The sequence below is a fragment of the Phaethon aethereus genome (assembly GCF_964289735.1).
Source record: "Phaethon aethereus genome assembly, chromosome: 9".
Taxonomy (NCBI): domain Eukaryota; kingdom Metazoa; phylum Chordata; class Aves; order Phaethontiformes; family Phaethontidae; genus Phaethon; species Phaethon aethereus.
Genome location: NC_138585.1, coordinates 9,191,606 through 9,217,333, shown reverse-complemented (window position 1 = coordinate 9,217,333; position 25,728 = coordinate 9,191,606). Strand labels below are relative to the sequence as shown.

The window sequence follows — 25,728 nt, the reverse complement described above, 5'->3', positions numbered from 1 at the left end:
GACTTCTGCTAGGAATATTGCTCTAAAAGTCTGACAAAAAGAAAAATCTCAACACCACTAAATTTGCCAGCTAATATACAAGAACAAAGCCTTGCCCTAAAGAAACAAATAGAACTTTTACCATTTATTTCAATGTTACTAAAATGTTAAACTGACTATTTCAGCATTCATCATACATAAAAAATAAAAAGGCAGAGTATATACCTTTAAAGGCTCCAGCCAAACCAATTCTGACAAAACCAGTTCTGCTCAAGCTTCAGGAAGGCATGATTGAAAAATGAAACATAGCCTTTCCTATTTATTTCATTATTTGGTTATATACTCAGGTGTTTTACCTCCCCACACTGGTGAAAAGCTCTCCACACAGATGAAGAGAAGGTACTTTGGAAGAAAATCTGATTTTGTGTTCGTACTTTTTTTTTCATTTTTGAACTAGCAATCCCATTCTACTTCCTGCAAATACAAGAGTTAGACAGCTTCACACAATGAAGCAAGTATTTCTAATCATAAAACCATTTGTTTTTGCAAGTAATCCATGACATAAAAATTACTCTCCCCATTTTAATTCCGTAGTACAAAAGGCATTCTCTCCAACACTATGTATGAAGCAGATGAACCTGCTCTCTTGGCATCAGTTCCGGGCATATACCATCAGTTTTAATAAATTTCACATTCGGAAAGAATGTCACAACACTACCAGAGCAGTTAGCTGTTGTGAAACTTGTAAACTGAAAAATGCTAATATAAGTCATTTAGCAATGTCTTGCCACACTACTACTTCAGCATCATCTGAATTTTATAACTCATTCAGCAAACCGACTACGTGAATACTGCATGATAATTATGATCATCTGCCAACACCAAGTCAGCCAAGTTCACGTAAGATGACATACGGCTTCGATGCTAAATACCATGTCAGACAGTGTGCCGAAGCACGTCTCAGTAAGGGAATTTAAAACATTAATCCAACAAAACCAAAAACACACGCATACCATTCTACACACGACATCCATCCACTATCTCAGACTTTTTTTTTTTCCCCTCAAATTACAAAATCTTCCTAGGATTTCTAAGTGTACTTCACTTACAAAGAAAAAAATATTGATACTAGACTTGCATTTTATTCCCAGGATAGTCACTAGGAATCTAACAGATCCCAGAAGTGATAAAAGGGAACTGACAGTGTATTATGAGACATTTAGCTTAAAAGCAACACATCTCACTGAGAACAGCCTGTGCAGATGTCTGCACTGGCAGGCAAGTTAGCTGCAGTCAGTCACTGAAGAAAGTACCAAAAATATCACTGAGTCTAGGCTGGAAGGCACCTGGGAAGATCACCTGCACAAAACAGTTCATTAGAGCAGAGTGCTCAGGACCATGGCCAGTCTGGTTTTAGCTGGTATTTAAACACCGTCACAACAAAGATGTTTGTCCTAATTATCTAATCAAATTTCCCTGTGTTTCAACTTGTGCCTGTTGCGTGCAGTCTTACCTAAACACATCTTTGAGCAGACTCTGGCTTCATCCTCTCTGTACGCTCCCACTAGATAGCTTTAGACAGCAACAAGATCTCAACTCACGCATTTTAATGCTGAACAGACTCCATTCTATTAGCCTCTTCTCGTATGTCACGTTCTCCAACCCATTCAGCATCTTGGCAGCCCACCACTGGACTCACTGCAGTACGTCAAGGTCGTCTTTTCTACTGGGAAGCCGAAAACTGGACACAGTACTCTAGATGTGGTCTCACCAGCATCCAAAGGGAGGGAGAAGGACCACCTCCCTGGACCTACCTACTACACTTATGCTACTATCAGCCAGGATGCTGTTGGCCTTCACTGCAAGAAGGCGCTGTGTACTCCTGGTTGACTCACTATCCACCAGGACAACCAGGTCCTTTTCTGCAAAGCTGCTCTCTATCCAGCTGTCCCCCAGCCTATACTGGTGCATGAGGTTATTCCAGCACACACACAGGAAGTTGTAACTGCCTTCGTTGAACTCCATGAGGTTCCCAACAGCCCACTTTTCCAGCTGACAGGCCACTCTGAACATCAGCCAGTGTACTGGCTGCTCCCACCAACTTGCTACAGTCTGTGACCTGCTGTGTTTACACTCTGTCCCATCATCCAGATCTTCAGTAAAGCCATTAAACCGTACTGGACTCAGTATCAGTCCCCAAGGGCTGGCAGCTAACTTTGTCCTGCTGATCACAATCCTTTCAGCCAGTGGACCAATGAATTTTCCATCCATCCTACCAGCTACTTACCCAGTCTCTGTCTAAATGGTTTGGATGTACAGATGCCACGGGAAACCACGTCAAAGGCCTTGCTGAAGTCACAGTATACAACATCCACTCTCTCCTTGCCCCCAGAGCCAGTCCTCATACAAAGCAAGCAGGCTCATTTTGAAATGGTATGGGCTAGGGCAGTACATCTTGTAATCAACCCCACCCTTAAAACTGAGACTACTACAGCATAGGTGTAGACACAAAATGACCAGAGACCCACAGTAAAGACTTATTTAAATGAAAACTGTTATATACTCATGAATGCATGGCTTCTCAAACTGAAACCTGATGCTTAGAGCAGAGAGGGACCATTTAAGATACAATTTTCTTGTTAGGCTTGCTTCCAGAATCTGAAAATAGTCTAACTGATATACATCTTTCATGTAGGTAGGTAGTACACCAGGAATTTCTGCACATCTGGCTTTTATAGCCCATCTCTTATTGAAGGAGGGTAAATGTGGCAGAGAAGAGGCCAAAGCCTGTAAGGAACAGCAGCTTCTAGAGTGACGTGTGGGGAAAATAAGAAATGTCCCTCTGAGAACATCACAGCCTTTCAGTACTTAAAGGAGGCTTAGAAGAAAGATGGGGACAGACTTTTTAGCAGGGCCTGTTGTGATAGGTAATGGTTTTAAACTCAAAGGGTGTAGATTTAGACGAGATATAAGGAAGAAATTTCTACAGTGAGGGTGGTAAAACACTGGAACAGTTGCCCAGAGAAGTAGCAGACTCCCCACGCCTGGAAACATTGCAGGTCAGGTTGGACGGGGCTCTGAGCAACCCAATCGAGCCGAGTATGTTCCTGCTCATTGCAGAGGATTGGACTAGATGACCTTTAAAGGTCCCTTTCAACCCAAAGATTCTATGATTTTATGAACCTAGTCAGGCTGGGCTTACAGTTAGATGAATGACATACTAAGGAGTAATGATGAAACAGACATTTGAAAGCAACCCCTATACCAAGTTGACATCAGCACTCAATACAGTTCTCTGGAAGAAAAATGGGCCTAGAGCTCCCGTGTATATCCTTGTGCCTAGGCTCAGACTAGGTTAGGGTATACAGCAGGTTTTCCACTGCGGCAGAGATGTACCTTGGACACAGCTGTGGCTCTGTACATGACTTAATACGATGTACTATATGACATGCAATGGACTATGAGAAAGTCAAGAGGCAGAGAGAAGAAAGAAAAGTATAATAATGAAAAATCTATCAGGCTAAGCCTAAGGTTTAAGTTAATTTACAGTTTGGTAAAGGAGTTAAGTTACTAAGCAACTTTTTAATTCCAAAGAGCTGCCCAAAATAAGTTCAGGACTTATTCATTCCTTTTCGCTTTTTAGAGATAACATGATAAATTCTAACCAAAATCACAACTGAAGAGTTGACAAAATATCTACTTAAAGCTTACAGGCACAGAGGAAGGTTTGAAGTGAACTCCTGAAACTGAGTCAACGAATTCATGCGTGACTTTTGTTTGTTTGTTTTTAGAAACTTGGGAATCATACTGATTTGAGATTAGGAGAAAATAACCCCCTCACAAATTCATTGAGCAAGACCTACTTACTGAAAACATACTCCAGCTGCAAACAGATACACATTTCTCCATCCAGTAAGGCAAAACACTACAAAGTGCACAGTCTCTACCTTATGCAGTACTTTTTATTTGCAGTTTTAAAACACTCTGCATAAACTTTGTATGAAGTTTTCTTAGTGTGTAAAGTGAAGGGAAAGGTTTGGTTTCAGATTGTGTTGTAAGATCAAGAGACATAAATATTTTAGGAAAGACGCATACTTACGCTGGTAGTTGCACATAAAGCAGGCCTGTGCTGCAATCATCCACTCAGCTCTAGTCTCACAAAAGATAGCAATGTTAGTCTTTGGTTGCTGACCCAACACTGCTAAGCCATTTCCAAAATTAACAGCTTTAATGTATACATCTTCATATGAAAGCCAGGTGTACTTGCCAAGGATGACCTAATAAGAATAATAAATTCAATTTAGAAAATGAAAATCCTTAACACATGTCCTACTACATCTTTATCCATGTGAAGAAACCACATATGTTTGAAGTAAAAGTTGCTTAAATTCTAAAAGCAGTTTATGCAAGATAACGAATAATATTCTTGCCAAAAACTACGATGACTGTGGAAGTTCCAACACAAATGCTGTAACATCTCCACGCATGGTATCACCTCAGTTTCTGTTTTCACAGTAAGAAAGCACATGATTCCCACCGTATTTTGTAGCTTCAGAAGCCCTCCAAAAGGCCGTGGTTATCTGACCCATACGCCTTCAGACTTTTACAAAGGTTTGTTTTATTTTAAATAAAGGGTGACAAGCATTAGCTAGTACAATACATACTCTATATTTGCTTTCGTGGATATTTGGGCTAGGATTCTCCTATACAAATACAATACTTAAGTGTTAGTTCTTACTAAAAAAAAAAAAAGGGTGAGGTGCAGGGCAAGAGGGCACTGGACTCCAGAAAGCAGTATATCAATGGGCCCTCAGAAATTGTGAAATCCCCTTCTCTTCGTTTGTTCCAAAACAAATGTCAGGGAGAAGAAGAGTAATCTTTTTGCCCTTTTTTCTGCTAAACAGAAGTGGGACAGAAGATTGGACTGGAAATTACCGGCAAATCTCAGTACTGAAAAGTCATGTGGAAAAAGTTAAGCAATCTCGTTTTTCTTCTATATGGGAAAGCTGGTGCACAGTAAAATTGGACTTGAATTTAGAGCTCACTATCTATCATAGATTTCTATGCACACACTTGCACCTTACAGTGCTATTTTCTCACCGAGTGAGGTAATCTCTTTGATGACATTCTAGAAATTTTCATATACAGATAGAGTACTAAGAAGATGCTTTGCACTGAAAATCCAGACTCAAATTATTATACTTTACCTGCCTCGTTATACAAGCACCTTGACAATTTTGAAAACTATTTTTTCTTAGTCAGGTGTTTCGCACATTTCCTTTGGCTACATAGCATTAGTAATAAATGCAAGCAAATGACAAAATAAAAAGCTAGAAGAGCAAACTTCTCCCTCCTCCCTCCAATTCTGTTTTCCAGATTTCATTTATCAACTTTAAATAAATTTCCAACTTGTGGGCTGTAAAATCTAACAACTTCTTGTCATGTAACGTTTCTAATGAGTCTGTATTCCCACATCCACCTCCTTAATAAAATTAATTTTAAAATATCTCTCAAACTCTAATAGAAAATAAAATCTAATAGATTTATCAAAACACTTTTTCAAACTGCAGAAGGTTACTATTGGGTAACTGAGTTGTACCTGCTACTGTACATTGCTCATTAACCTACTTGTTTTGCAGGACAAAACCTTTTAACTTGGGACAGGTATATACACAGCTGCTTGGAAATTTCACAAATGTCTTCATGGGTAAATATGATTTATCAAACACAGAAAACAATACTTGCCGACAATAACAATACTTAGCAATTTCACCAGAAAATAAGCATTTCTAACACAAGCATCTGCTCAGGTTTTCCTGGTTTGTTTACAGAAACTCAGCTTCACTGGCAAATACGCAGTGTAAGAGCCAAAAACCTTACAGGAGGAGAAAGATGACACTGAACTTCTCTGCTGTGACGGGCGAGAGGATGACAGTAGAACTGATGCCTGAGCACATCGGCAGCGCTGCGGGGCAGAGGGCTCACCCGCTCCCTGCACTCGCAGCTACAGCCCCCCAGGGCGAAGGACCTGACAGCTCCTTTCGGTTTCGACGCACCAAGATATTTCTGGTGTGGAAAACTTTCACTGCTTCCAAAGAAAATAGTGCAGCTCTTCCTGTCCATCCAAATTTCAGTAATTTGGCATTTAAATTCCAATTCGGGAGATTGTTCCCCCACATGCAGTCTTTCTGGCAGATATGGAAATTCCTGCCAAGCTCATCGGTTGAAATAATTCACAGGAATGAACCGGGGAGACCCTTTCCACCGTTATACTCTGCCGACAGCATGGCCTCAGGGATGCTGCTCTCAAGTAATTAGGCCAAGAAATACATGCAGATTCTTGTTACTGTTTCTGTTAAGTCCACCAACCTGTAAATGAACAGGTTTTGGTACTTCTCACCATTGAAATAATACATCATTAAAGGGTCAAAAACGGATTTTTCCAAGTAACACTTCTGATTCTGATTTTTTCCTTTTTTATTCTCCTAAATAATTTATCCTCACTGTTTAAACAAGTTTGATATAAAGTAGCAAAAGGATGCCTCATTGATGTTTTCCTTTTTTAAAAGGTTAAAAATCCACAGAAAGGAAGTACAGCACTGTTATAGTTACTTTTCCATATATAGGAACAGTTATATTTCTGAAGAACACCGACATGTGAAAACAGATGAGAAGACCTTTTTCAATGAAGCTTTCTTGAGTTTTACTTTTCCTACTGCCTTCCACCTATTTAAATTCCCATGCTCCCTTCCTCCCCATGCCCAGCATTTCTTCTCTGTTCCCTCTCTATGACATATTAATACACGGCCTCTGTCTGTATGTCCCTTCCTTCTGCATTTCCCCATGTGCTCCTTTTGCAGGGCACAGAGCAAACACACTCCTTATGTTCGAGTATGTCTCCAAATCCACCTCCCTTCTCGGCCCTTCCCCGAGTAGCTTTCGCTAATATTTTCCAATGCACAGTTTCTACCGTAAACAGCTGCTAAGACTGATGTTAAGTGCCATAATGTTTTAAATGTTCACAAGCATTTAATTCTACAACTTCCAGAACTTTTTTCTGCTAGAGAACTACTTACACGTCTAAAGAAAGTAACTTTGCAAGAGGAGGGCCCAAGAAGTCAAGATCATTGAGAATTGATTAAACAGACACATGAAACCAAACACTAACTCAGAAGACAGCACCTCTGAACTTTACTTCGAAATACTACATTAAATAGAAAAATGCTGCCCTCTAGTGCAGCAGCTTTTAAACACACTTCACCTGCAAGTTATTAAAAATACTTGAGTTATCTATTTAATGCGTTGGAAAATATTATTAAATACTAGTACTGTATTAGTATTTGGAAATCCAGCTAAGTACAGAGACTAAATACTAGCTCCACAGTGAGCATTTCTTTAATCTGGATTTTAGGGCAACCATATTTAATTTTTTTAGTGTGAAGGTGTCATAAAATGTTCGCAAAAAAGCTGCAGGCACACACGGAGTCATTAAACTACCTGACCTGTTACCTTTCAAGGTCTTCCTAAAAGTAGCTTATAAGGTCTGAAGAACCTTGACTACAATTTGGAAACCTGTGTTCACGAATTACGTATGTTTCCTTGTAGAAAGTATATTAAAAATAATACAAAGGAGGTTATTTGAAATATCCATTTTTGGCCTTTTTCACACGAAAGCATGGATTGCAGCTGAAGACTTCTGAAAACCCCACCCTAAAATATTATTTAGATAGCACCCTATGCTTTTCAACATCATAAGCTACTCTTGTACTACTCAATGACTTGGCATGGCAAGTTCCTTCCTGCAAATTACTGTGAACAGTAATAGTTTGCAACAACCCCCAAAACAACCAACCCCCCCAAAACAACCACCCCGCCAAAAACAACCAAAAGAACACACACACACTAAGCAAAATCCATATACCAACATACATAAAAGCAAGCAGATGACAATATAACCTATAACTAAGATGACAAAATAATCAACCAGCAGAATGAAGTTCATCTTTTGGGCATCATAGAATTTAAGCTCTGCTTAAATTAATTTTTCCAATTAATTACATCTTAATCTCTGAACTATTTTCAACATTATTTCATCCTGACTTAAATACATATTTTATGAAATTAATATTAGGTATGCTGTCCATGTATTAAAGGACACTACGGAAGGAAACAGAAAAACAAACTACATATGAAATATTATAAAATGCAACAAAGTGAGAAGCAACAAGTATTTATATTTTACTAACATCTATTAATTTCTGCTACTTTGGCAACTACACAGGAACAAGTAAATCTTTTGAACAGTATGATGTAACAATTCAAGAAGTTACAGATTATCTGGGATACCATTGTTCTCAGAATAAATTAATGTATTATATGATCTTAATGATGTTAAATATTTTTAAATGTTAAATAGCTTTAAATAATTTCAACAGTTAGTTCTCCTAAGAATCAGAAGCTTAGTATGTTATGTTTTTGAGATATTTATTTACCCCATTAATCACAGAATCATTAAGGTTGGAAAAGACCTTTAAGATCATCAAGTCCAACCATCAACCCAACACCACCATGCCCACTAAACCATGTCCTGAAGTGCCACGTCCACATTTTTTTTTTTAACATTTCCAGTGATGGTGACTCCACCACCTCCCTGAGCAGCCTGTGCCAATGCTTGGCCACTCTCTCGGTGAAGAAATTTTTCCTAATATCTAGTCTAAACCTCCCCTGGTGCAACTTGAGGCCATGAATGAACCAGTACACAGGCTAATCTATCCCACTGCAATTTACACAGCAAGACATCTTCTAAAAGGTAATGCAACTCAGCACACAGACCCACGAGCTACATTCAGATCTGCCCCTGACTTGCAGATGACCTCAGAAAAATGCATCAATCATTCCTACCCACTGTGTTCAATTTCTGAAAGGGAAAAAATAATTGACAGGTTTTGCAACTCCTGTAAGGTACAGAAATTATATGTATTATATCTACGAATTAAAATTGTCATGCACCTTTTCCAAAAGTTGCACCAAATAAACCTCAACAACCTGCCTTTACTAAAGTGAACCGGGCAATAAAAAGATGCATGGTATAAAAGACCCAAAAAAAAAAAAAAAAAAAAAAAAATCAAAGGAAAAGAATCCTGACATTTAGAATCAACAAAGTATCTTCCGAAATTTTCCTCGCTTGCTAAAGCATGCAATATGGTATTAAGAAACACTGTATTCCCTAATGGGAAAGAACCCTGAAAAGTAGAATTATGTGATAATGCCACAACTTGGAACAAAGTAAGACAAGGGCAAGTATGGCAATCGACCATAATGAACTGTTGTGTCAAGCTTAGACAAAATTATCTAACTTAAGTAATTTCAAAGTCTAAATACTTAGAAATAAGTAATTTAAGTAGGTCAACACTAACATTCTTCAGCTTTCCAATATTCAGAACACTTTGCTTGCATAATGGAAAAGGCTAAAACTCCTAAGTTCTTAAGTCTTACATTACTAATTATGTTTAAAAACCAAGAGCACAGAACACGGGCAGCCAAAATTCTGATTTGTGCTCAGAAGCCCACTTTGTACAACATGAACTTTCTGTTTCTTTGTAGGGCAATGAGGCAGCAAAACATGCACCAAAGAGAGATTTTATGTACCAGTTTCTCCCAGCATTTTCTTCACACTGAAAAATTAACTCCATAGCTGGCAGGAAATTTCACTAACAATTAAAGCTTCTATAAAGATTTTAACAGAACTAAACTTTGCCATGTGATATTAACCAAATCCTACTTCAAACATTACACTCCTACATCAGAATTAAAACTAACAGCATTTAAAGAATCCTTTAGTATATGAAGAGATAAATTTTTCTTCTGGAAGAAAACTATTCTTAACTAAAAATTGTCTTTATAGCATGTAGTTAACAACTTCTAATATAGAAGTGCAGACCTTTAACACATATCCGCGAATCCTGTTAATGGTATCTTGACTTGCTTCTTCAGTCAAAACTGCATTTTTAAATGCCTCTGAACAAATATAAAGCAGCAACTGAAAATACAGGCTTGAACTTAAAAGACTATAAAAAGTCACTCCCTTGAAACAAGTTTTATATTGAAATTGCATCTCACACACACATCACGATTACAGACTAGCAGAGAAGTAGCTCACCTTAAAGGAGATTAGTAGGAAGTGTCTTTTATTTATTTCTTTTTCTATCAAAGTCTGTACAATCCTTTTCCAAACAAAAATTTCATTTAAGCCCTTAATTCACAGAGCAAAACAGTAAATGCTTAAGTTACAATTAAGTTTACCAGAAGGGCACATCTGAGTATAGGCATCTAGTAATTTTTCTATATTTATCTGATTATAGTTCATAATAAGACAAAAGGAGGCTTCTTTTTAATTCACCTAAAATGAAAACTTTAAAGTCAGGTTCATCATCCGCTGAATATTAAAAACAAATACCTAAAACACATTTGTTTTTTTCTTTGGCTGAAATCATAAAAAAGGACATCTACTCAAGAATGCAAGAAGGTTTAGATTTGTTTTAAAGGCTGAGTAATGAAAGATTGGGAATTGGATAATTTAACTCTTTTCACAACTACTTAATCTAAGTAGAGAAACTTCCCCCCCCCCCCCCAATTTGCTTTACTGGATTAGAAGCATTGCAAAAGAAACTAAACACACTTTGAAAAAATTCATGAAGGCAGACTGCAAAAGACTTACCTTCTTAAAAACTTTTCCTGATGGCTGGATTTCATCTTCCTCTTTTAGGATTTCACGTGTTCCCAAGAGTTTTTTGTCCTTATATTTAGTTTTAGCATATTTAAAAACTTTGTCGAGTGTATCACACCCAGGATATAAAACTGAAGCTAAGCAATGTATACTGTTAACAGATCTGTATGCACCCCCAGGCTTGTTATTCACAGGTCTAGCTTTAACCTGCTTGGCTTTTGCTATAGCCTGCCTTGACCCTGAAAATATGTACCACGGAATGTACGTCACAAAGGAGTACACCAAGATTATAAAGTTTATAAACTGTAGAAGAACAGGGTTGATGTTATGCTTCAACTTCATTTTGGCTGCTTGTGAAGGTTACAAGGAAGAGTTCAGAAACATGGATCTATTAGACAGGGATCCAAAGAGATCTGAAAAGAGAAAAGAAAAGGTTAGTGGTAAACTCCCACTGTTGGCGGGGGAGGTGGTATTTTCAAACATATTATTACAATCCATATCCCAGTAGGTCTTTTTATGCAGAAATTAGGCTAGAAGTCTTAACCCCTAGCACAAGCAAAACAAGACACTGATACACGAGGAAAAACTCCTCCATCCCCATTTAACAGACTGCAGTACTTAACAGTATTTTTATTTCTTTGGACACTACGACACTCAAACACAGAATCTAAGGAATTAAGGACCTGGGTTTTTAACTAAATGACGTGTGAGTGGCACGTATTTATCTGTGAATGTTATATGATTATACAGTTTCAAAGATTCTCTCCAACCCCATCAGAATACCTACATGCGTGCCTCCGCTAGCAACCTTCACGGCCTTTGACTGTGAACCATTAACCCCCACGCAAGCCCTGAGAACAGAAGTAATGCCACCGCTCCTGTACATGGGAACCCCAGCCACTAGGAATGCTGAAACGCTTTCCAAACATCATACAGACCGGGACACCGACATAAGAGGAGGAAGCTGTAACCCTCCTCCATGAAGGCCCTGCATGCGATGGAGCTTTGATGGTTCTTTAATTCCCAGGGACTTTCCATCAGTCCCAGGATTTCAGCCTCAGAACCAGTATGCAGCTGGCACACTTGTTATGTAAATAGACAGGACAGTGCGTTAACTAACATTCAGTGAATACTGGAAAATGGCTTAGAAATGTCCCCAAAAACCTAGCAACAGCGCTATGAAGAGATGTGTAACTTTTTCCAGGGTCCCTAATGATGCCAGGATGTTCACTTTGACTTTTTTTAAAGCATCATTGATCATATCTAAAGAGTACAATGATGCAACTTTCTAATGTATTCTACTGTGGAGGCAAGAAATTATGCCATCCAAAAGATCCAAAAAAATTAACAAAATAATTAAAAAAGTTATGGAAAACGGGGACACTCATCATAATGGCTGAAGGTGAATTTCTGCAACACTGAATGAGGTACCAGTTATAAAAATCAGTATTTTGCACATAAAAGCAAAATGAACTATAAATACACTTCACTCAGTTAATTTACCAAAGTTAATATTGATACAACTGTTTTAAAAGCAACACCATAAATCAAGCAACTAATAAAGACGCGGACATAAGATGCACAACTTTGATAATTCTTTCTGAGTTAAGTACATTTTCATTCATGAAATACAGTGCCAATACCACATTATTCTTTGCTGCTGTCTTACGTTCACTGACACTTTGAAAACCCTAATGAAAAGAAATTTTAGTTGAAAAAGTAATGTTTAAATCATATAAGATCCTTTAGTAGTAATGGAAAGAAACCTTGCTTCATGAATCTTAGATTTGTAGGTCCTTTTGGGAACAGATCAACCCAATATCCTTCATTTGTAGGACGAGATTAATTCCATCTTTCTCAACCACACAATTGCTTAAAACTCCAAGCAACAAGACTGCACCACTAACTTCTTCCCTAACAAGCTGCTGTAACCTCATAGTTAATACTGCATCGTTACAAGCAGTTTGAAGGAACCAAGCAACATCAAGGTCTATTCTGCAAAGCACACAAAGACATATATTCAAATAAACTACAGGAGCTCTTCACAGTAGGGACTTACTGGATCAAGCAGCAGAGGGAGAAAGGGATTTAAAAACTAAAAAAAAAAAAAAAGCTAAAAAAATAAAATTAAAAAAGGAAGAATATATATTTTAATTTTCAGATCAAAGGCAAAAAGCAATGACAAATTTAAAAACCCAAAACTTAAATAGGCTAAAGGGCAAATTCAGTAATCGTTTAAAAGACTTATGTTCTTAGGCTGCCACTGAAGGCTACTTAATGGAAATAATCATGTACCAGCCAACAAGCTACTGCTGTCCAGAAAAATTATGCTGTTGTTGATAGCAGCATAGAACATGATGTTTTAAAGCTGAATCCAGAGCTCACACAATAGAAGTTTACCCATTTTTCAAGAAGTTGTAAGTTGTATTATGATTTTGTCTGGCCCAACTGGGGGGGCGGGCACTTTTTTTTTTCCTCCTTATAAAGATGGAGAACTTCTCTGTGCCTACAGAGTAAAAACGGAGTTTAATCAAACACTGTTACTAGAAAAAATTAAGGCAACTGATTTAATACCTTCTGGAAAATTGTTCCCCCCAAAAATTCTGTCTGACAACCAGTTAAGCCTGACCAAAAATATTCTCTCTGGGTTTCATAACTTTCCTTGGTTAGAGAGGCACTGAGCCCTTCTAGAATAGCAGCTTCCCATTTGATTTTGTAGTTATCCCAACAGTTTTATTCCTACCTCAGAAGAAGGAAGGAACCTTTTCCACCATTTCTAAAATAACCACGCCAAGGTCTCATGTGAAGCTCTCTTCTCTCTTACCTGAAGCCTTGCACATAACCCCCAAACCTGGAAATGTTTGCTTTGAGTTGCAAATCATAAATCGTGCTATTCCCACTATTTCATAAAGGCTGCATTGCAAGAAAGGATATAAGGAACACTCCAACATGACAGACTAAGGGGAAATATTTTGGAATGTCACCTTGGTTCAGAAAAGTAAACGTCCAGCTCTAGAACTCTACTCTGATGTTCATCTGTTACTCTGAGTAAATTGCTAATTATTTCAGTTCCTCCTTCAGTAAAGTGAGGCTATTACACATCATTTACTTCATACAGCTTCTTTTAAAAATTAAAACATACAAAAATATTTTTTCACTTAAAATATAATTTTTTGAGGATAAAAAAGTATCTTTTGCAAATGTATTTTCTTGCCTTAAAGGCCAAATAAGACTCCATTTTTCTTTATTTAGAATCTTATAATTAGGAGATAAGTCTAACAATTTGGCAATTGATTTCAGACTGTGATATTTACAGGATTATCTATGCTTCTAACTAACTGTAATTACAATTGTAATTACCATTGTAACTGGGAGCAGGAGAAGTGCAGTCCCTTCTTGAATAAGCAAGAAAAATATATTCTACTATTGTCAGTAGAAGGGTAAGTTCCAGTATCTTTGTAGGGTGTGGTTCTAAAGAGAGCTGAGCCACGGCACAAAGGATTGTGTGGCTCAGTGGCAGTGTAAAGGCTCCACCTCTCTCCTTGTATAGCTGAAGAATACAAAAGATGCATTTTAACTCATCATTTCATTTATTTGTTTGCTATGTAGCTGAAGAGAAAAATTCCAGGTAAGCAAAGGAGATGCAGTTTAAAATGCCTTCATCCAACAGATTTACCATTGCCATTTCCAGCAGAAGAACATCGAAGTCAGCTAAACAGACCACTAAGCATCCCATAAAAAAAAAAAAAAATCATTTTGATGACAATCTAGAAGCAAAACTTACCCCTAACTTGAGACTGGAGTGCTAGCAGTAAGACAATTATCTTTTACTACAAGCAAAACCAATGCAGCTGAACATGACAGTACAATTTTTGGTTTTTTTTAATAAAAGGTTGTTTAACCTCCCAAAACATTTGAACAACATTGTAAAAGAAAAAGATTGTTTTAATTAAGATACAATGTTTGCACGTGCATTTTTCTCTGTAACAATTGCTATTTTGAACATTTAATGTATGGTATTTTAAAAACTCAAAATGAAAATACATAGTTAATAATCAATTTGCAGAACTAATCTGAAAGTGAAAAGTTTTAGGGAAACTTTCAAGGTTATGTCAAAATTGGAAGGTCTGAAAGGGATGCACTGTTTGCTCTTTAATACTCTGCCTTTAAGAAAGTACCAAACAAAAAGTACCCTCTGAAAAACTTAGTGAATACTATACTGGGGCTTTAAGATTTCATTGAAATACAATTTGCGGTCACCTTCTTAATTTTGGAAGTATATGACTGCTTTTGACCATAAAAAGAGGGTAAGTAAACCCAACATTCTGGGACAGGGAATTGAAAGCAGAGGACAACAGGATCCTAAGCAGTTTTCAAAGTGTTAGTCAAACTATGACACTGTGACAAAGTCCACTGCCTTTACAATACTGGAATTTTGTTCTTGGGTAACTGCTGCTTAATGACTGACAAATACAAATAAATGACACATGAAAATATCTCAGCTCAGTGGTTCAGTCTGCAGATTAGCTGTAAACACTCAGGTTCTTATAGAACATGCATCCATTCTGGTTTCCCATAACCCCGCTGAGGTTTTTGAGGAATCAGTGTTCAAAACCTGACTAGTGATGCAGGAAAGGTTGGCAGATTAAATCCTGGAGGAAAGAGCTGCTATTTTATGCAAGAATACAACTTATAAAAAAACTGTGCAAGCAAATGTTTCTGCACACACATAATAGCTGTTCAGTTTATATGTAATTCTGTTTCATGAAATAATCGCCAAACAGGAAAGAGTAAGACCACAAAGTAGAAAGTTATAAACTCTTTTCAACAGCAAAGAGAGGAAGTAACCAGCACATTCATGAGTCTGGAGAAGTAAAACAGCAGTTTTCAGGACTGATCCTGCTTAATACATAATCAGTGATTTGGCCTGATATACTACTTACACTAATACTGTTATACTCTTTAGTTTTAGAAGAATACTCTTCCTAAATGAGGAAAAAAAATCCTTAAAGGAATGTGTTTACTAACTGACCTGCTTATAATAATCACTCTACAATAAAAGTATGAATTAACAAGAAAAAGAAACCTTATGCAACTTCTCATCGTGGCAGGTACAGGTACAACAGCCGATACAAGATGTTCCCGTCTCAGTTTACTCAACAGGAGCTGTCACAGGCAACTGCGTGAAATCTAAAAATGGAAAAATCACCATTAAATATGGCAGTTATAAAACACATCCTCTGTTCTTTCACTTGTCTTTTATAACAAATAAAACTTTTGCTCATCTAATACTCCACTGTATCACCTCGGAGAGTCTAGGCCCACTACGTCTAAGTTAAAATAAAGCCAACTGTAACACACAACATAGTCATGGTTCGCACTCAAGGCCAGTATAATCAAGGTGGCTGGAAGAGCATTAGTTAAATTCAATACCTCATGCTACTTGCCCCCCTGACAGTATAACAGTGGTTCTACCATTTGGGGTGGAAAAAAATTTACCTATCTTTGTATATCTGTATTTCAGCCTGAGTAATAAATATTCCTGGACTCTGTATAAAAAGACTACATAAAATAGTAATCAAATTATTGACTCCGCTCTACTTTACATCAAGGTTTTATTTATTGCTCTTTGCAGAAAGAATTCTTACTTAAAAACCTGTGCCAGCAATTCGCATTTAAAATATGCAGCAAATGTAAACATTTCATACCTATTACCTGTCTGCAAACATTATTATTTACACAGCTATCCAGTTCTTACGCGGATAATCTTTTCCAGGAAACACTTCTGTCGAAGACAAATCAAAGACTGTAGGGGGGCAGCTCAGCAGGAGACATCACAATTAAAAAAGGTTAATGAACCCAGATTTGGTGGTCAAGATGAAGTAGTTGTACTTAAGCAGTAAGCCATGAAGACTGAGTTGTTCTTTTACTCATGAAAAACGTTAACTGTCATGAGATGAGCAGAATCCACAGTAACTGGGGTAAGGGCAGCAGGGGGAGAGTGCGGCCACCGACTCAATTGAGGGACTATGCGAATTACCCCCCCCTCTTTCTAGGAGCGTGCGTGATAATTGAAATATGTGTAACCAATAATAATCAATGTGGTCGTTACTAGCCAATGACTATAAATTTGGGAGGTTCTCTATTGTTTTCACTAATCCCGTAACGGGATAAATAGGTGGCAATTCCTTTGTGTGGTGTGCTAGCTTTGTGGAATACCACCCCAGCACCCGTATCTGCACAAATATGCTATAAATAAAATACCTCTGCTCTGTGTGTATACTGGAGCATTGCACACCAGGTACACGATCCCACTTTTTGGGACAGTTTCAGTGGTCTGACTATTTGCTGCTTTAAGTAAGGACCCAGGGTGCTCACTGCCCCATTTCTTGACTCCCATGATTTCACGTGTACTAACTAAACAAAAGCAAACTCAAACGCAGAGATCCCAAGATATCCTTTCAAAAAAACATTTCCCTCAACAATTTATAGGCGCAGGAACATACATGAGATTTCTCTTATCAGTGAATCTTGCAAGAAGAAACTGATTTGTTAACATCCACAGAAAGGATTAAAAGGTTATTTACAGGGTTAGGCTTTACTGGACAAAATAACCAAGTATCTTCATGTATTGCCAGATATCTTCACTACACAAGCTAACAAGGCAAGTACACAAGACAATATAACAAAGCCCACAATATAGAATTTTAACTGTATCAGAAAATAGTCTCTACTAATTTACATCTGGACTTAAAAAGCAACATTAACAACGCTAAGGAAGCAGATTTTTTACTATGTCTGGAATTTGCTATTAATGCTGCCAGTGAAAACGTTTCTTTGCTAGCATTCAGCAAGTGAGCTTTTCTTGTACAAAAAGATCTCTAAAAAACCCAAATTCCTGTTTTTCATTTATAAATACTCATGTGCTCATCTATATAAAAACAGAAAAGAAAACCAAATGTACACAGAAGCAACAGCCTATGCTTCACAAGGAAAATCCCTTGACTATGAAGCAAGGTAGAGCCTGAGGTAATGAAAGGTGCTGAGGAAAGAATCCTAAACATATACTCATCTAACACACTTCCTGAAATGGAGAGGACGGAAATCCCAACAAGCCCTAGAGAATGGTGGAAATGGATGTCTTGGGTGCCTAGAGAAGAGCTGGTGCTCAGCATGCTTTCCTGAATTTGAAGTGACAACAGAGTGAGTGCAAGGACCCACCTCAGCTCCCCGGCTCACCCCCCACATCAAGCCTCTCCCCCCGACCTCCCGCATCCCCCAAGTGCTGCCGCCCCGGGACTGCTCGCGGGACCTGCGTCGCTCCCCAGGGACCAGCTCCCTCCAAGCCACCCTGGTGGTCCCCTCTCCCCCAGGCCCGGTGGTTTCCACGCAAGTGCAAACACTGTCCTTGACCCCTGCTTGCTTACTTTCCAGCCTCCCTGCACCTCCATGCCACCCTTCTCCAGGCTGCTGCCTGGGTCTCAGCATCACTTTTAGAGCAAGGGAGACATTCCACGTGCCTCTCAAACATCCACAAAACCCTTCACCAGGCAGACCTGAAACCCTGTTCCAAAATGGACCGCCTCTATTAAGTCAAGTTGGGAACAGATCTGTAGCTCTGTCCAAAAGGACGTCTGCTTGCAACAGGGAGGAAAAGAAAACTGCTCAGTGCAGCAACCCTTCGGTCACCACCATCCACCAGAAACAAACCCAGCAGCAGTACCAGCCTCAACAGCTCTACCTGACCGCGCAGGGATGTCACAGTTATTAAAATAGCCTTTGCTAAAGAAAGATCTAGGAGAACGGGGCTGCATGGCTGTTACAGTTTGACCTACACTCAGCCAGAGGTTTTCATGAAACTTCTTCAAGGAGGCAGACCCAGAATGCAATTAATACCCACATCACCAGTCCTTGATTTCTCACTCCAAGTCCTGAGCAAGCGATAATCTGTCTCTCCCTGGACTTCGCCCTCCTTGCCGCTACATATGTTGTGAACCGCTATTAGCTTGCGCAGAAAGAGGTATGGTGGGAGACCAAAATTACTACCGATTATGGCTTTTTCTCTCAGAAGGAGGCAGATTTTTCTGGACCTGGGGAGCGTAACTACTCTCTGCAAGCACATCTAGGGTAATCTTCAGCTACCTTGTTCAGATGCCCCTGTAGCCTCCAGCTGCGACCCACCTCTCGCACAGCCTTCGGTGAATACTCGGCTCCTTCAGCGCTCCCAGCCGCTCTGCCGGGGACCACAAGTGCACGCAGGCAGGTTGCCGGAGCCACCCCAGCACTCCCGCTCCTGCTCACACAACTCGCCTCCCATGAGGCTTCACCATAAGCACATCCACAACCAACTCCAGCCCCTATGGCAACTCGGGCGCTTCTGTGCACGAGCGTGTTTCTGGAAAGGACACGAGAGCACACGCAGACCTTTAGGAAGGACACATCACGGCCTGGAACAAACCAGTATCCAAGGTAAGTGTTTAACAGACCACTGGGCCAAGCTGCTCATGAAGTGCACGGCCTGAGGGTATGGTTTCAAGTTTGGCTCAAGCAGGTTTAAGGCTGGGCTGCTAATAAAAACAGACTGTTCATCGCCAGCTCTTTCCCTCCAGTGTATCAACACACGAGTGCCTGTGTGACTAGGAACGAGTCAGATTAGCTTGCTGATCCAGTTTAAACCCTCTCCTTCTCAGGGCAGAAGGGTGGATTTTCCTTTGTATCAACTTTGGTACTCACTTGAGCCTAGGGTGAGTCAACGCAGGCACCTAAATCAACAGAAAATTAGCACTACAAAAGAAGTTATTCTTCTGCTACCTCAAACTGGGTAACCATGAATAGATAGGCGTTAATGCCACTGTAAAGAGGGAACACACAGCTGGAGGAGAGGGAAGGAGCCTGGCAGTCATGCTGTAAATCAACCCTCCACTCAGCTGCGGGGGAACCACGATCAGCATAGACCTACACGCAAACAGCCTTGTGACTTGGTCGTCACCAGCACACTGCGGGATCAGAGAAGAGCTGTGGTCCAGAGGATTAACCTTCTGCTCTCACCACTAATGATCTCACTACCTACTTTTTTTGGCGCTCACCCTTGCTGATTTCAAATGCTATAGCCTAAATACCTTTAAACTTTGGATGTAGGCTATTAAACATTATTATACATACAAAAGAGTTTGATTTATGTCCTTCACATATCAATGCTACCGTTGTAAAATAATACTCGTATTTCCTTAGGAGGCAGCCAGAAGGCATGTTACTAGGATAAATATATTATTATGCACTTGTTAGACACCAAGATACTATAACGATAGGAACTACATGAACCAAAGAGGTCCTTGACCCTAAGGAGAGACTTTCTACTATATTAACTAAATCTTGAGACAAAGGAAATAGTTTTATTATCTAGAACAGTTTGCAAAACATTAACATTTTCTTTTCCTCTTAGTAGGCCCATTTACACCAAGGGGGGGTGTGAAATGACACCTAGTAGTGGCAGACACCAGGGAAACAAATGTCATGGCACAGAACTAAACTGAAGAGAAGCAGCTGACATTCCTTGAGGGCAAAGACCTGCGCTTTCTCTTAAATGGATCCTTGGTATACCCAGTTCTTTCTAAAAAGGTAATGGTAAGTACTTCCATGCCCCACTTGTATGAAACATCACTGCATGCTGCAGGCTCAGGTTCATAAATTTATCCTCTGCTTTCTAAGGAAACAAAGACAGTAATATTTATGCAGACCTGAAAGCAAAAGTGACAATCAGCTTTATTTCTCCCAAAAAACTATGGGACTTTCAATGCACAGTCTGACTGCATGGGCTACAAACTGAAGTTTAAATCTTTGTTACAGGTGAAAAGTAAAACTAAATCAAAATGGGTTCAGCACCAACTCAGGAGCAACACTTAAATGGGCATTCCTAAAGCTAACATTAACTATGACACAAATACCCTTCCAAGATACTAAAATGAGCTGAAAAAATGAACCCCATTGCAATTCTGCATCTTAGAAATTTTCCTATTCGAAACATTTAAAAAACTAAATTTTTACCTTCTTTATGGAAAATAACTTACACAAGACAGATTAAATATTTAATGGATTAATGAATACATCTTCCATTAATATGAGTAATAAAACACAGCTGTGAGATAACAATTGTTGTCAGCAAACTTGAAAGCAGTTCCCAAGAAGTTAACATCACTGTTACTAATACAGAGAAGAAAACAGTGTGACAAAAACATTTATTCAAAGTCATTCAATGAAGTAATGGCTATGCCAGAACACAATCCAGTGCTGCTACATCTTTGTCTCCTTTCCTTCCCACTACATAATACTGCGTCATGGCAAACAAGTGTCTTCCTTGTTTCAGGCACTTTGATTTACTAGATATTGTCAATATATTGCTTCCATTCCTTCTCATAAGCAGTTATTAGTGCATTTAAGAGATGTATTTAGTGCCAAACTAAATGAAATGTTTCCATGTTTGTGTCAGAGAAACCAAGAAATTAATGGATAAAGTACCTTACTACTGGAGAAGACCTCAGAGTAACTTTGGTATCTGCAGATTAACTGTCAGAGAGACAAAAACACCAATTTCCCAAGTATACTGTTAGATTTTTAAACCAGAGATATAAATCAAACATGGAAGAGCACTGAAACAAGAACACCAATACCACTGCGCACACAGTATGAAAAAAGTCTGCATAAAAATAAATAGAAGCTTCATCATTACCCCCAACCTTCGGCTACTGGAGAGGTGGAGTAACAGCCCAGTTATCGCTGCCAGTTTATCACTCTCCAAATTCCTACAACCGTTTTCCAATCGTTTAAGACAAAACTCCTAAGGACTTCCACTGGGAGGCAGACTCTGCTTTCCCTCTGAACAGAAGGGAAAGAGCAGAATGGTTTGATATGCCATTTTCTACTCCAAAATACAGCCTTAGATCAGTTCTCAAATTTCTGGGAAATCTGAAATGCAAAGGAGTGAACAGGTCTGGTTGGTTTATTTCTTAAAAATCAAAACAGAAATAGATGTTCTGTTCCTGTACGTTCAATCTGGTTGTGTGCTGTATTCTATTCATGTATTCATCAGATCAGAACAAAAATCTAACATAACAAAACCAGAGATTTTTAGCAGTAAAGGTGCTTCTGTTTTTTTCTCTAGCAGAAGTGATACATGCATAAAAATATTCTTCTTTACCTCGAGATGAATTAGAGTCCATGTAGTGTGACAGTAAAAATTATTGCCCCTTATCTTATATTCTTTTTTTTTTTAAATATCAGGTGGCCAGCTCCAAAATCTGGTAAGCCTATGTATTTACATTGTCTTCGCCTTCTTTCTGTAATATTTCTTCTTTATTTGATGGCCTTTTGCTAGGGATAACTTTAAACCAGAACCTCTTTAAAGAACAAGCAGCAGATGAATACACTCAAGCAACAAAGCAAATCTGAGAGAACAAAATGATAAAGGCTTCAGAAGAAAAAGGATTTATTCCAAGTCTTCAGAGAGGTTCCTCACAAGAAAAACATCATCCAGATGAACAATACTTTCAAGAGGAATTTTACAATACATTTCAAAAGAATCACAGCATGATCAAAGCTATCAAAGTGGTAAAGTGGGATGTTTCACCACTTACATTTGAAAGGCCGAGCTGTTGACATCTTCAATACACTTTCTCTTTTGAAGGATAAATGTTTTGGGGTTCCAATTGCTTGGGTTTTGGTGTGTTTGGTTTTGGTTTTTTTAACAATGTCACTGTGCCCAGTCATCTACAGGGATTTACTACCAAAAAAAGTTTAAAGAAGTTGCCACAGAAACATCTGCTTTTCTCCTCCCTCCACTTCCATCTGTGCTGACTGCACCTCCAGAACAGGAGCGAGACCTCTCCTCTGGCCAGTGATGGAAGTCACAAGTCCCTCCGAGGGGACCACTACCTTTTCAAGGAAAGCTCCCAAGCCCACATGCATGCTTCAGACTGTGGTTTGTAACATGCACTTTCAATATACTGGAGAGATCCCCGCCAAGCCAGGCAGCAGAAAAGCAACAGGAACACAATTTATTTAAAAAAAAAAAAAAAAATCACAGACCCAGGAAGTGTTGCCTCAAGCCAACACTTGCACAAGACTCACTGGGCGTTTCGTACCTCTCTGCAAGGGCTAAGCAAGACATATTGAAAGCAGTACTTCACTCCAGCAACTAAATAAATGCAGAAAATAACTTGTGGAGCTATTCCTGAGCACAAATCAAAAGAGAGAAATGAAATTCACTCAAAGTTCTATGAACATGCAGTTTTCCAAGTACATTTTCAGTAATCTTACCTCTGCCACAAGTTATGTATCTATTCTCGAAAACAGAGTCTTCCATTCCTTAGACTGGTTAGATTAGTACCAGTGAAATCCCACCTCCTAAACACACAGGTTTACAGATGATTACTCTTGACTCCTAAGCTGTTTTAACAGAAATACTTTAAGATTTTAACATATACCGCAATTGTACAGCAACGCGCAGAAACTGCCTTTCTCCTAGTATTTTTCAGAACCTAACGCTAAAAAATTACTTGGCTTATTTAACTCCAGACTTCAAAAGGGCTCAAACTTAACCAAACTGTGATTTATAAGACACTAGGAATACTGCACACACAGTCAAGTAGAACTTCACTTCACGAAGTCCAGGGAAGGCTACCTCAGACGCCGGGTGCAGCTGTTACTGCTTCAACCTCATTTCCCCATGCATTTATGGGCCGGCAGAACTTCTCCTTTGCACTCAAAAAGTGGGGGGTGACCCACGGGAGTCGCACAAAAGCTTATGTTACAGAAAGACTATCGGGCTGTTTTACTCCAAACCACTTTATGAGGTTTTAGTTTCTCTTGGCTGCTTTCAAATTCTAGGGACAGAGGGGAATACAATACTACAGAAAAAGAAATAGCAAAGGAAAAAGAAAATATTTTCCTAAAGAGCTACTTTATCTAGGTTTTATATCTATACTGCTTGGGGAAATGACCCTTTTGTTCAAAATCCAGCACTGGAATTTATTTAAGCATGGCATAAGGATGCCTACCCTCCTCATTTGAGATATCCTATTTTCTAGCCTTAGAAGTAAGAGAGTATCAGGACAACCTCTCTCCTCCATCACACTGGAACAAATATCCTTTTCTCTCTTTTTATTATTCTCCCTCTTTTTTGTAAGCAAAGCAAGGCAGGATCAGTCATGAACATGCACAACAATTGCACAACATGAAACAAACACAAAGCAAGGACTCATTAAATTAGAGTCCATTTTATTCTATGTGAGGGAGCATTAAAGCAGTGTGGTCCTCAGGTCCAAGTCCTTATGTGTCACCCTTAGAAATAAAACTTACGAATGCAGGTGCTGAAAATCAGAGGACAACATCCAGTGCCCACAGATTTGGACTGGAAGGGAGAAGGTAACCAAGTCCTCACAGGAGATAATTCAAGTCAGTAGTTCAGAATCAGTATACAGCTACTACGTAGGTAGATGGGAGTTTTTGGCAGAAGGGAATTCTGGTTTTCTATTCAGGGAAAAAAAACACACCCTCAGACTCCGATTACATAAACATGACCAAATCACTGAAGTACCTGGCTGGGTAGAACTTTCACTGCTAAGTTTTCAAAACAAGAACATTGACCTTTTTTAAAAAGAAAGGTGCCATACTACCAATAGCATTTGCAGGAGTTTTGTGAATATCCTCAGGCAAATTTATTTTGCCTGTTACACAGATGGCCAGATTAGATTAATACCAGTTGACACGTTGGAAGTCCAGAATAAACTATTAAGTATTTCTAGAAAAAGAATATAAATAAAATATTTCATCTGTTTCACAAGCCACTAACATTTCAAAAAAACAAAAGAATTATTTCTTGCATTTAAAGAAAATCCCTGAAAGATTCATGAAGGATTAAGATAATGATTTAATTAAAATCTATACAATTTCAACCACTGTACTCTTAGACTCTGATATCTTAGATGTATACACATCTACAGATGCATAGGAAAAATAAGTCAGGCTAGCAGATCTCTCCATTCTTTTACACACTGGACCTGGCCACAACTGCATATGTGAATAGATAACACAGAATGTGGACCAAATTTCTTTTGGTTTTTTTAAGTAAAACTTATTTATTGGTAAATGACAGATTTTTTTTAAAAAAAGTTGTCACAAGTTTCTTTACGAATGTCTATTTTAGTTCATGTTCGTGATCAAAAACCCTCACACCACCTTCCAACACCCACCAACAGCCTTGGCTTTGCGGCTAGGGCACTCACACACTACTAGCCGGACACAGCCCTGCTACACTCAATTGGGAAGCGGATTTGTACCTCGCTCTTGAATGTATTGGATGTTATTATCAGGTTAAGCTATTTGTGCAGATTGTAAGAGAACTAGATAAAAATCTCCATAAGCATTCCATAAGAAATAAAATCTACACAGTTATCAGCACTGCAGAATTGGAAAATATTTTCAGGCGTCTCAAAGTTTTCCATTAGGAAAATCATTTCTCTATTCATAGCTTCCCTGGAACAATACAGTGCAGCAGTAATTCATCAGAACAATTTAAACTGCAGCTATAAATGACTGATAAGCCCTGGTGACAGAACTTTCCCAGTAGTTTGTGGACTTATGCTGCAGAACACACTGAACCCACATTCTGCCACACAATCAAGGTCCCTGCCCGAGCATTACTGGGACCGCTGTCTCCCTCCCATGCCCGTTGCCTCACCTCTCTCCTCTCCAGCACTCACCAAACATATAAACCCTTACGAAATCTGCAGACAAAAAAAAAGCAGATGCATCTCTCTATATAACCACTTAAATCCTCCTGCAAAGCCATCACCTCCTGCTTCTCCCGTTCCCTTCTGCCTTTCACTATACCCACGTACTTAAAAGACTACAGGCATCCTCTTTACCAACACAAATTACACACACATCTAACTTTGAAAAACTAACCATAGATGCTCCACTTCCCACATTTTTTTATAGGCTCTCATAGAACGAGCCCATAAATTTTG

The 25,728-nt window shown here is 38.9% G+C and overlaps 1 protein-coding gene across 1 annotated transcript in view; it reads right to left on the bottom strand.

Moving 5' to 3' along the window:
- Window positions 1-11,059, bottom strand: part of ACSL3 (acyl-CoA synthetase long chain family member 3) — a gene marked incomplete at its 3' end in the record, with an annotated part of 32,457 nt that extends 21,398 nt beyond the window's left edge. Inside the window, exons 1-2 of the mRNA XM_082003617.1 lie at window positions 10,697-11,059; window positions 4,079-4,256 (exon numbers count right to left, since the gene is read on the bottom strand). Of these exons, the coding sequence (XP_081859743.1) occupies window positions 4,079-4,256; window positions 10,697-11,047 (529 nt within the window). The 5' untranslated portion in view covers window positions 11,048-11,059. The remainder of the gene's footprint in view (window positions 1-4,078; window positions 4,257-10,696) is intronic.
- Window positions 11,060-25,728: the final 14,669 nt, after the last annotated feature.